The following is an 11802-nucleotide window of genomic DNA, read 5'->3' as shown; positions in this document are numbered from 1 at the left end:
CTGCGCAGGACCCCCGTAGCTTCTAAGAGGTCTCCACCAGGCCTTCCAGGCACACTACTTGAACCCTTCCCCAGGGGAATGAGAATCAGTTCCTTGCCTTTTACCTTATTGACAGGAACTAATATTACGGGTTTCGAGAAGACTCACAGACCATCAACCCCAAACCCATTCACAGTACACGGGAAAAGCTGAGGCCCTGAGACGGGACGTGCCTTAAGCGAGGTCACACAGCTAGCTAGCAGCAGAGACAAAGCAAGAATGTAAGCCTCCTATCCCAACTTCAGTGCCTCGGCTGATCTGTAGAGAGCACTGATTAGAAACCCCAGAGACCTCATTTCCACCACCACCACCCCCCCCGTCCCATTTCCACCCTCCCCTGGTCCCCAGCCTCCCTCGCGTCAAGTCGTCGGCTCGCCTCGCCCTATTCCAGGCCTTCACAAGCATTCCATACTCCCCAACTCCAATCCTACAGCTTCTGGCCTTCCCCCGCCTACGAAACACACAAACTGAGACAGCCGCACCAAGCAGATAGCCCCGCCAGAACCGCCGTGCTCCGCCAAGCAGCGGAGTCCGCCCCGTGGCGCATGCGCCACCGTAGGTCGGCGCGCGCCGGTGACGTCACGGGCGGCGCCATCCACGAGCTGGGAGCCTGCGACTCCAGCTGCTGGTGGGACCGTGTCTGTCTGTCGACTTAGCCTATTGGGCGACCTTGGGCACAGGAAACTCTCCACCGCCAGCTCTGACGGGACAGGCTCTGGTGATCGAGGGCTGCTGAAGAAAGTAGAGAGGAGTGAGCGACGCCTGAAGGAGACGTCAGCAGAGCGCACCGGAAGCAGTCCGAGAATGAAGAGTAAGCAGGGTTGAGGGCCACGAAATTGGAGAGGGGTGGATGTAGAGAGTCGGAGACTAGATGTAGGTGTTGGTGGGTGAAAAGGGTCGCTGCGGAGTCCGAACGGAACTGCTGTGGGAATTGCCCTGCCTTACATAAGTGAAACTGAGGCCCGGAGTCCCAGTTGGCCTGACTCAGTCTTGGAGCTAGGGATTGATGTCAGAGTTGGCCCCAGGCAGATTCTCTCAGGGGGCTGCTCAGTGGTGCTAGAGAAGGGCCCAAGGCCTTAGCCCGACTTGGCCACTACCTCCCTGGGTGGCGTGGCCAAGGCCCTGGCCCTCTCTGCAATCCGGTTTACAATTTTGTAAGGTACTGATAATGGTACCTGCCCAGCATGCTGTGTGTGAACAACCCTACTGATGTAAAGCACAGGAAGCGTGCTGGGGAGTAATATCACTAACCCAAGGCTTTGGGAGCTGAGCAGAGGAGAGATGTGCCACAGAAGGGGAGCAAGCACCCAGTACAGTTAGAAGCAAGGGAGTGACACCGTTAAAATTGGATTTTAAATTCCACCTCTGCCACTCCCTACCTGTGTGATCAAGTTAAGTATCTCAGCGTATCTGAACTTCAGTTTTCTCAGTGCATAATAGGAATAATAACTACTTTAAAGGATGCTTGAGAAAGTATAATGTGATAAAATATATGTAGCTTTTAATCAGGGGCATGGCAAGTAACCAGTACTCAGTAACTGTTAGATGTCTATCGTTACAGGAAAAAAAAAAAAAAAAAAAGACTACCAGGTCTAATGCTAGGCACCTGTAACCAGTGCAAAGTCATTTCTGGGGTCCCAGGCCCTGCAAGTTGCTCTCTACCGACAAGTTTTAATCCCTATCTTCCATTTGCGGGAGAACCAGACTCTGTATATAAAACTTGTAACCACTTTGGTTTGCTTGTTCAGATGTACTCAGGGAAGCACAGTGGAACTGGGGTGGAATTTACAGAATGCAGTGTGAATCAGAATTTCCAGTCTTTTGGCCCTTGAACCAAGCCTTTGTGTCATTCTTATCCCATTCACACCCATGCTCTGTTCCAGTGCTGTGGTTTTCTTCTTAAGACAAATTAAGAAATAGGAGTATGAAAGTTTTTACAGGTTGAAACCACATTGAGTAATACATATTTTGAGCTTGAAGAAAGATCTGCCGTATTTTATCAGTTTAGGACACCATCAACTGTATGATACATCTCAGTTTCATAGATACTAAAATGTGAGAAGGTCTGTTTTTAGACATCTAACAGTCAAAAAATTGTAATGGTTCTGACCGTCTTCATCCTGGAAAGCCCCGCCACATAACTTTTAAATAAGTTACATCATTAGACTTTTAGATCAACTGCTCAGGCTCCTAACCATAGTATTTTAAACCAGTGCAACTCCGGGCAGTGTCTCCTGAGATGCAGTAGCATCTGAGAACTTGTTAGAAATGCAGGATCTGAGTGTGGGTCCCAAGAACCTACATTTTAATAAGGTCCCAGAGCTTCTGATACACATTAGCGTTTGAGAAGCACTATTTTAGAGCACACCACTGGAACTTCGAGGGTGGTGGGGCTGAAGGGTGGGACAAGGGGCATCCAAGAAGGCTTTGAGGTTGTGCTCTTTGTCCTAACCCCATCTTCTTCTATCTCTGAATGAGCGTCATTATTTTCATAGTTATAAACATTTTAGACCTTATAGTCATAGCCAACAGGAATGATCATTTCTTGTTTTGTTTTTTTTTTTTCTTTAATCCCCCAGGTGTGATCTACCATGCCTTTTCTCAGAAAGAGGCGAAAGAGTTGGATGTTCAGGTACAGTGCTTGGCAGGAGGTCGGGGGCAACAGAGGTGATGACAGAGATGACTCAGTGACTTCTAAACCTTTAGTGTTGTTTTAGATGTCCTCTCCCACGTTTTACCCCTCACATTTCCAGCAGATGTGTTAGGCTTAATCAAGGTCTGTTGTTCTGCTGGCCTTCTTTCCCATTATACCAGAGTCAAGTTTGGTTAACTGGGACTTCTTGATCTGTGTCATCTCCCACTGTGTAGGGGACACCAGACTATACCCACCTGAAACCTGCCATGGCAAGCACTGTCATTTGACCTTGTTATAGTGCCCCCTTCACTCCTGAAGAGAGCACGCAGATCATATTGCATAAGTGTAATTTCTGGATTAGATCTAGATGGTAGAAACATACTTTATGAGTTTAGAAAAAGCTTCACTGGTGACTCATAATGAAGGAGTTACTTTGAAATTAATATTTTGAAATACTAATATACCTTTATTTGGCTTCTCTATGAAAGATGGGTATTTTCCCCCTTTTTTTAAATTGAAGTATAGTTGATTTACAATGTTGTATTAGTTTCTTGTATACAGCATACACACACACACACACACACACACACACACATATATATATATATATATATAAAACTGAATATATATAAATAAAGATGGGTATTTAAATGGTCCACTTAGGTATTTAAAGAATCAAATAATTATCCTTTTACAGTAATAATAGTGATGCAACTAAAAGTACAAAGCTGAAGCTGACTGCCCTTCTGTCCATGGCTACTTGAAGACTGTGTGTTATCTTCATCCCTACCTCCCACCCGCCACTGTGCCCGATTCTCCCCCATGAAGGGAGAGCTTGATTACTGTTGACACATTAGCCTCAAGGTGTTTGCAGACTGGTTAGTGCAACAGAGATTCAGGAAATGGCCCAGCCAAGAGGGGGGGACCTCAGTAGACAGTGCTCCCTGGGGCTGTGGCAGGCATGAAGGCAGAGACACCTGAGTGAGGACTAGGCTGGTGGAACTCCAGCTTGACAGACAGGATGCTTGGAGGTTGTTTTGAAGAATTACACACAATTTTGACAGTTACTTTGCCAGGAAGTCCTCTCAGAGCAGCTGCTCAGTCACAGTCATATGACGCTCCGCTCTGTGTGGAAAAGAGTGAACACGTGGGGCTAAGATACGCCGACAGTTTCTTTCCCCAAGTGATTCCAGAGCAGACTTGGAGAGTAGCCATGTGGCGTCCACCACAGTACTCAAGTAAAAAGTATCGCAGTGTGTCAAAATCCCTTCCTGCTGCGGCTGGGCCCACCGGGAGTACTTGGTTATGCCGATTTTACTAGTATTAGGGTCATTTCTGTTGAGTCCATGGCTTGGTTCTGTTGTGAGCTTGCCTTCCTCTGATCATGACTGTTTAAATACTGTTTTCATACATTTCTCAAGCTTTCCTTCCTGCCAAGGATGAGAGAAGTCTTTTCTTCCAAATATAATGGTGTTATTTATTTTTTGTCATCAGAGTAACCTCAGAGAAGTGAGGTAGGAAGTTGGAGGTTGACATGGCAGTCACAAATTGGCATTTGCACGTGACTTTCATATCTGGCCAGCTATGGGTAGCAAACACTTGGCAGATGAGAGGCTGGGTGATCCTCAGTGGGTCGATGGGTGGGTCTGCAAAGGCAGTACAACTGCTGTTGCGGTGGTGGAGGGGGGTGGCCCTGGGGTCCTGGGTAGCCCAACCAGGGCAGTGAGCACCACACCATCTTATCCCCGTGCAGCACCCAGGAACCCAGCGGGCCGAGGCCTTCGTGAGGGCCTTCCTGAAGCGGAGCATGCCCCGCATGAGCCAGCAAGCCCAGGAGGACCACCTGCAACGCAAGGCTGTTGTTCTGGAGTACTTCACTCATCGGAAGCGGAAGGAAAAGAAAAAGAAATCCAAAGGCCTCTCTGCTAAGCAGCGGAGGGAGCTGCGGCTCTTTGACATTAAACCAGAGCAGCAGAGGTATGCCAGGCCTCTCCTGCCTTTCCACCCCAGCAGCTTGATCTTCCTAGCACTGAGTGTGGACTTGGAAGTCTAGGTAGCCTGGGCTCCACTTAAGCTAAGAGAGCCTCTCCCACTTCTGCCGCAAGGGGGCAGCCTTCCTTTACCAGTTCAAAGTGGGTTTGGCTTTTCTGCTGGGCTTGTGTCCTAGCCTTAAGAAATGAGACCTGTTCCATAAGTGGGTCTATTGCCCATGGCAACAGGCTATTTGTCTTTCAGTTTTCTTAGAAAAAAGAGGAACTGACATTTCTTAATATGTATCTCTTTGTAGCCTTTACTAGCAATAGACACAATCACCCATTGGGGTTTTATTTCCAAAGAACGCACTGCCCACGTGTTTCAGAAGGTTCTGAAAGAGACACATCACTCTCTGTGGGAGGACGTGTTCCTCCCTCCAGCTGATGCTCCATCCCTCCCTGGCCACATTTCAGCATTTGCATGTCTTAGGACTGTTCCTAGGATTTTCTTCAAGGTCTGTAGCCAAATAGCCTCCCACATCCCACAAGATGGAGTCTGTCACTTTGTTCATGGCCCCTCTCACAAAATCAGCTGGGCTTTGGGAGGAGGCAGGGACTGCTGCCTGCCCCGAGTGTTCCTCACTCTTGTCCCCACTGACAGAGTCCACTTTGGGTTGAGCTGGAGGCTCTCATTTCTCTAACCAGTAGCTTTGTTGAATGGATTCCTGACAGAGCACTAGGGAGGCCCCTTTGGGGTCCTCTTACCTGACCCTCCCCTTCACCCCACTATTTCTCACTCACCCTCCAGACAGACTTGTCACCTTGCACAGGGACTTATGACAACCAGCAGCTCCTGTTTACTGAGGGCTTACTGGGTTCAGCTTACTGTAACAGAAAACCTCAAAATAGCAGTGGCCTAAACGAGACTGAAGTTTATTTCTGTCTTAGGAAAAGAAATCCAGATGAATGCCAGCCTGGACTGGTGTGGCAGGCAGTTCCATGGCCATCAGAACACCAAGAGTGTAGCCTTGGGGGCATCCTTGCTGCCCACCCTCTTTAGATGTTGCTTCGTGGTCTCAGATGTCAGCTTGAGCTCCAGCTGTCACGGCCGCATCTAGCCAGCAGGAAGGATGAAGGGGGAAGAGAGGCAACGCCTTCCTCTTCTCATTAGCAAAAAAGCCTTGAGAGGTTTCTACCAGAGAGGAAACTGAGGTTTGAGAGGTGAAAGTACTGGATTTTAGGGAGGTTATCCAGAGTAGAACTAGGATTTGCGCCCAGGCCCCAGTGATCTGGGTCATGATCCTTGGCATAACTCTTTGGATGTTACAATCCCAAGCTCACATTGCCCAACTTTTTACCTCTTTCTGACTTTGCCACAGGTACAGTCTTTTTCTCCCTCTGCATGAACTCTGGAAACAGTACATCCGGGATCTGTGCAATGGTCTCAAACCAGACACGTGAGTTGCAATTCTAAAGCCTTGCCCTTTGGAGGTAGAGCCCAGGTCTTAGGGTCGTTGTAAATGCTGCCTTCAGAGCCTGCTGTCAGCATCGCCTGGCTGCAGGAGTTGGTAGACCTGTTCGCTGCTTTCAGAATTCTTTCTCGTGGTACGCTTTAAGGGCTTCTGTTTACGTCGTAGGCAGCCACAGATGATTCAGGCCAAGCTCTTAAAGGCAGATCTTCATGGCGCTATTGTCTCAGGTAATTTTTCTCAAAGCACGTCATCTGGATGCCCAGGCCATCACTCGGGCCAACATAGCACTGTGTCATGGTATTAGATACGTTCCTTGCCATGCGGACGTCCCCACGTCGCCAGCACTGAGGGTGGGAGGTGACTGTAGCTGTCTTGGCCAGTGCTGGCCACTTGTTGGACACTGTCAGTGTTCTCGGTGCACCTTCTCCACACAGAGACCCTGCCGGTATCCCAAAGGGCACAGCAGCTGATGGCACTCCCCACAGCCTGGTATCTTGAACAGTCCCGTGGTTTTTAAATGTCAGCTGTGGGCCGACAGTTCCCAAGTTGTCATCTCCAGCACAGACCTTTCCCTTGAACTCCTGAATCCAGCTGTCCACTGGACACACAGTGCCGGACGTGCAGCAGGAACTGCAAAATTTACATACCCAGAACAGGGCTCTGGGCCCCTCGGCTGATCAGCGCCTCCCCGGGTCTTCCCCATCTCAGTCCCCACCAGGAATCACTACTGGCAGCGCCCCCGAGCGCCACTGATAGTCCTGCCGCTGTTTACCCTGCTTGCTCAGGCCAAGGCCCACCTCCAGCCCATCAGCGCGCCCTAACACCCAAACCTAAGGCGCCACCGCCTCCCCTGGGTTACAGCAAAGCTGCCTGACCCTCTGCCTCTGACACACTGCCCCTCCCCTGACCGGGCGGCTGGAGTGCAAGTTTTATAGCAAATCAAGCTGTGTCCTTTCTGCCTCCTTACTGTGGTCCAAATGCCCTGTCCAGCCTCCCTGGGCACCAGGTCTAATCACAATGGCAGCTTTCTGCTTCTCACCAGACCTGGCCCTGCCTCAGGCCCTTTGCTTCTTCCTTCTGCCCAGAGTGTTCTGTGTGCTCACAGACTGACTCTTGTTACCCAGGTCCCTACTCAGATGTCACTTCCTAGGGGCCTGCCACCACTAAAGGTGACCCTGCCCCCACCCCTATACCCTGTCCTTTTTTCATAACACTCATCACTATCAGAAAATACAGTTGTCTGGTTTGGTACACAGTACCCCTCCCCCTATTAGAACAGCAGGTCCATGAGAGCAGAACCCAAGACTGTCTTGTTCACCTCCCTAGGACAGTGCCAGGCACATGTCAGGGGTTCTGTGAATGTGTGTTGCCTGCTTTGCAACATGGGTCGGGGGAGGCGAGGGCCTGCTGCCTGTGGTGGCAGCTAACTGCTGGGTGGTCTGTAGTGGGATGCCATTCTTGCCACCATTCAGGAGGTTGTGGGAAGACATGTTTATTCAGGTCCCATAAATGAGACCTGGCCTTGCCAGGGCAACCTGACTGTGGGCCTTGGTGGTGCTGGATGCACATGTGACCTCTTGGCTCCACTATCCTGCCAGGGCCCCTCTGGCTGCAGGCCCTCCAAAGGACACCTTATCAGAGCAGCCCGGAGGCTACAAAGCCACCCGCAAGGGATTGAGACACCTGGATGCTCATTCCACTTAGCCCCTGCCCAGCTGAGGATCCTCCGCCTCCCCCTGCCCCTCTGGGCGCTCTTTCTTCCTCTGCTGGCTCAGGGTTGGGACCAGGACCCCCAGCTCCCGAAGGCCTAACTGCCTGTGGCTCCCTCAACACTGCAGAGGCCTGAGCCCTGAACAACCTTTTTCCTTTGCAGTCACAAAATCCAAATGCCCCTCTTACGTGGGCGTTACAGGAATCCTTCTACAGGAAACAAAGCACGTTTTCAAAATTATCACTAAAGAAGACCGCCTGAAAGGTACGGAACTGGATCTCTGAAGGTGCCTGGGGCTGCGGCACCCCGGCTGATTTGTCAGCCCTTTGCTCCTGGTTCTCAGGGTCGGTCTGGCTTCTCAAGTCAGCACAGATTGTAGGTACCTGCCGATCTTATGTCCCAGGCCTGCAGAGGCCAGCCCAGCACCCAGGGCTCTCCCTGAGGCTCTGGTGAGCCCAGCCAGCAGCCTGGAGCAGATAAGATCAGAGGAAGGAAGGTTTGCTTGTCTGGGCTTCCAGACACCTGGGTCTGTTGCCCAGACTGGGACCCTTCCCCTGCCCAAAGGCTGCTGCCTCGCATTGGGTGTAGCCAGATACCAGGGAGGAAGCTAAGGTAGCCCCTGCTCCTGGAGTTTGAGGAGCCGCACCCTTGGTGGTGACGCGGGTTCCAGGGAAGCAAGCGCGGACCCACCGGCCTGGTGTGCTGGGGCTCACTGTGCTGGCTGGGCGGGCAGCCGGTCTGTCGGGGTTTCCACACCCCCAATTTCAAAACCACACTGAGGTTTTTCTTCCTGTAAGTTTTGAGCTTGGTTTTCTTGCTGCTTTCTTCCATTTCCCTATATATTCTGCTCTCATTTTAAACCTCAGAAAGTGGTATACAAGTTTCCCCAATAAGCATAAAGCTGTGCGTCATCTGAAAGTTATGTGGTAAGACCTGTTTTGGGCAGTTTTTCTGAGAGTTTCTGGTTGTGGGAGTTTGGTTCAGAGCCTTTGACCCTGAAAATTAGGTGTTGAGTTATATGTAAAACGTGACTAAATTGGCTTTCTTGGCAGAATAGCCCCCTGTAATCCTGGTGTGTTACCTCTGTGGGTTCCCCCATTTCCCATTAGCTTTTCATATGTTCTGGTATGAACATCTTAGGAATAATATTCTTCATAAAAGTGAACTTACTACCAGGATTCTTTTCCTCATCCTTTTTCTCCTGCTTTTTTTCTCAGTTATCCCCAAGCTAAACTGTGTGTTCACTGTGGAGGTCGATGGCTTTGTGTCCTACATTTATGGGAGCAAATTCCAGCTGCGGTCAAGCGAGCGATCTGCAAAGAAGTTCAAAGCAAAGGGAACAATTGACCTGTGAGCTCCTGCTGCCTAAAGAGATTGTTTATGACAGCTGAGAATTGGAAGCACCCTGAACGAATGCCCATTGTTCAGGAAAGAGATGATCAGGCCAGTTCTGGTTACAGACCACCTCCAGCCAGTTTAAATCAGAATTAAGGACAGTTTACCATCTGGGAAGAAGTACACTGTACTGGGCACAGTGGTCGGGGGGCCAGGGGTCTGTCTTTATAGGTGCCCTTGTTTTTGTGTCTCTCCCATGGAGAGAAAAGTTTGGCGGAAAACTTCAGGATTAACACATTGACTTGAATACTGGGATTAACTGATTTTTTATTAAATAGTGGGATTATTTGGGTTTTTTTTTTCTTTCTTTTTCCGTGTTTTTGGAATGTTCTATGTTGAATCCATTGTTTATGTAATAGTAAAATATGCATGTGGGCATGAACAGGCTACAGAAAGATTTCTGCAGCACAGCCAGGATGGAAGGGGAGGCCCAAGGCTGCGCCTGGGTCTGCCTTTACTTCCGCTCTGTGGAAGCTGCCAGCAGGCACCGTGTCTTACGAGTCAGGGGTACCCTTCATCTTTGACACGTCACTTTAAGTCATGGCTGCCATCGAACTCTCTGACCTGAGGTTTACTTTGCTCTTCCAAGAAAGTTGAAGAGGAATGAGTGGTGAAGTCGCCGAGTAACATAGGGCCCATTCGGGGTTTAGAAAACTGGTGCAGTCCACAACAGCAGAATGCTGGGCCCAGGGGCGTTTATTAATGGTTGCTCCGGTGTAAGGCACTTCAGACTACAGAGTGTGCTCATTCCTGAGTGCGTTAGGCTCCAGGGGAAGGTAGGCTGAAGGCCAAATGAGACTGCAGCTCTTCCCAAGGTCTAACGTGCTAGGAAAGCCTCAGTCCCCAGCAGTGGCACCTTTGTTCCATTTTTGCTGCCAGAAGGCTTGGCTCTGCAGTCTGCCCGCAGCCCTGTGTGGCAGTGTGCCTGTGGGCCAGTAGATGGGGCCCTTCTCTGCAGGGCCTGAGTGCAAACTGGCCAGGTGATTCCGGGGCAGGGACCAGCCTTCCGAGGTCTGCTATTGGGAGAACCACATGGCTCAGAAGGCCGTGTCGCCCCTTTCTTTTGACAAGCAAGTGTTTGCTGGCCAACAAGGTGAGGCCAGAAGCATTCCTGGTGACAAAATGGCAGCAAATCACGTGGTTTTTCTTCCACAACAAGAAAAGCAGCGATGACAGAGGCTTCGCTTTCTCCGCATTTCACACTTGGACTCTACACTGGACGAGAAACTCCGTGGTGGAGAAGGGACCCGGAAACACTGACTTTGCAGCAGGAGCGCAAGAAGGCCCAGCTGTACCTCTACTCCCCCCAACTCCGAAGGCCAGGCGGGCCCGGAGTCTCCCACGGACCTGCCCGGCGGCTGCACCCCGCTTCCGCCTGCGCGTGGTGTTCCTCAGCAGCAGGGTCTGAGTCTCCTTGGGTGCTCTCTCCAGTCTGGCCGTCGCTGCCAGTGGTTCAGAGCCGAGTCCCAGCACCACCTCAGGCAAGGCAGCCTGACCCAGCGACAGCCCCGGTGTGCAGCCACGAGGAGACTCGGGCTCATACGCTCCCTTGCCCGGGGCCTCACCACCTGCCAGAGGTAGAGCTGGGATTTGAACCCTGCGTTGTAGCTCCGGCACCATGCCTTTGACGAGGGCGTGACCGCAAGGATGAGAAGATACTGCCGAAGTACGCAGTGTGGTCCCCTTCTTACCGGGGTTCCCACCGAGGAAATCTCCGCCTCCCGTGTGGGACGGCTCCAGCTGTCTGAAGGTACCACGTGGTACCAGCGTAGGTGCTGTAACGTCCTAAAGCCCACCGCTCTCACCCACCCCTCCGCGATGGGAAGGGCGGCCAGTGTTGTGTAAACATACAGTTGTTTTCCAGAAAAGTTGTTGTAATCACTTGCCATGTGAAATCTGTTTCTCATTTGGCGCAGACTCAAGTTTCCATGTGAGTAGCTGTTTAATTTGTAGACTTCTCTCCCCCCACCCCCCGCCCAAGGAGACTCGGTGAGAGCGCTCACCTGCCACGAAGCTGGTGCTGTACATGCCGGTTTCTGGGATGCCCTGTTGTCCCCGTGGCCCGCTTAGGGGTCACTAGGTCCTGTGCCTCGAGGACCATGCCGTCCTCCCTGGCAGAAGATGGGGTGAAGAGAGCTCAGGCCATGCTGGCCGCTGGCTGTGAGTGAGCATTCCTGACGAAGCTGTGCTGACCGCTGCACGGGGAAGTGGATCAGGGCTGGCCGTGTCCCCACGGCTGCGGCCCAGGGCTTGTCACGGAGGGCAGTGTGGTACTTTGCAGTCCTCTCTCTCCCATCTCCACTGTCCAGAGAGCAGGACCCTGGCAGAGCTGGGGCCTCAGACACACAGGACACCGGTGAGACACAGATAAATCTGCCGCATGTCTAAACCTTCACGCACGGGGGAACCCTGTGCCTGGAGAGGCCCGTGAAGCAGCAGAGTGATTAATGTAGTCCAACCTCGGGATGGGACGGAGGCGGCTGCAGGGCCAGGAGACACCGGTGTGGTGACCCTCTCTTCCCCAGAGAGCTAGTGGGCCCCAGCCCTTTACCTTCCCCAGGGCCAGGTCTGTGGAGG

General features: G+C 51.4%; 1 protein-coding gene across 2 annotated transcripts; it reads left to right on the top strand.

The window, feature by feature from the left end:
• The first annotated feature begins 619 nt into the window (after positions 1-619).
• POP4 (POP4 homolog, ribonuclease P/MRP subunit) lies at positions 620-11120 on the top strand. Of its 2 annotated transcripts, XM_006186768.3 has the most exons (7): positions 620-850; positions 2619-2671; positions 4428-4651; positions 6027-6104; positions 6285-6346; positions 7993-8094; positions 9048-11120. In XM_006186768.3, the coding sequence occupies exons 1-7, from the start codon at positions 844-846 to the stop codon at positions 9182-9184; spliced, it is 663 nt and encodes a 220-aa protein (XP_006186830.1). In that variant the 5' UTR covers positions 620-843; the 3' UTR covers positions 9185-11120. The 2 variants fall into 2 exon arrangements, with proteins under 2 accessions (XP_006186830.1, XP_014416435.1); XM_014560949.2 differs by lacking the exon at positions 7993-8094.
• Positions 11121-11802: the final 682 nt, after the last annotated feature.

This window comes from Camelus ferus, chromosome 9, assembly GCF_009834535.1.
Source record: "Camelus ferus isolate YT-003-E chromosome 9, BCGSAC_Cfer_1.0, whole genome shotgun sequence".
Lineage (NCBI taxonomy): Eukaryota > Metazoa > Chordata > Mammalia > Artiodactyla > Camelidae > Camelus > Camelus ferus.
The sequence above is the reverse complement of the archived record's forward strand: the minus strand, read 5'-3'. Positions and strand labels throughout refer to the sequence as shown.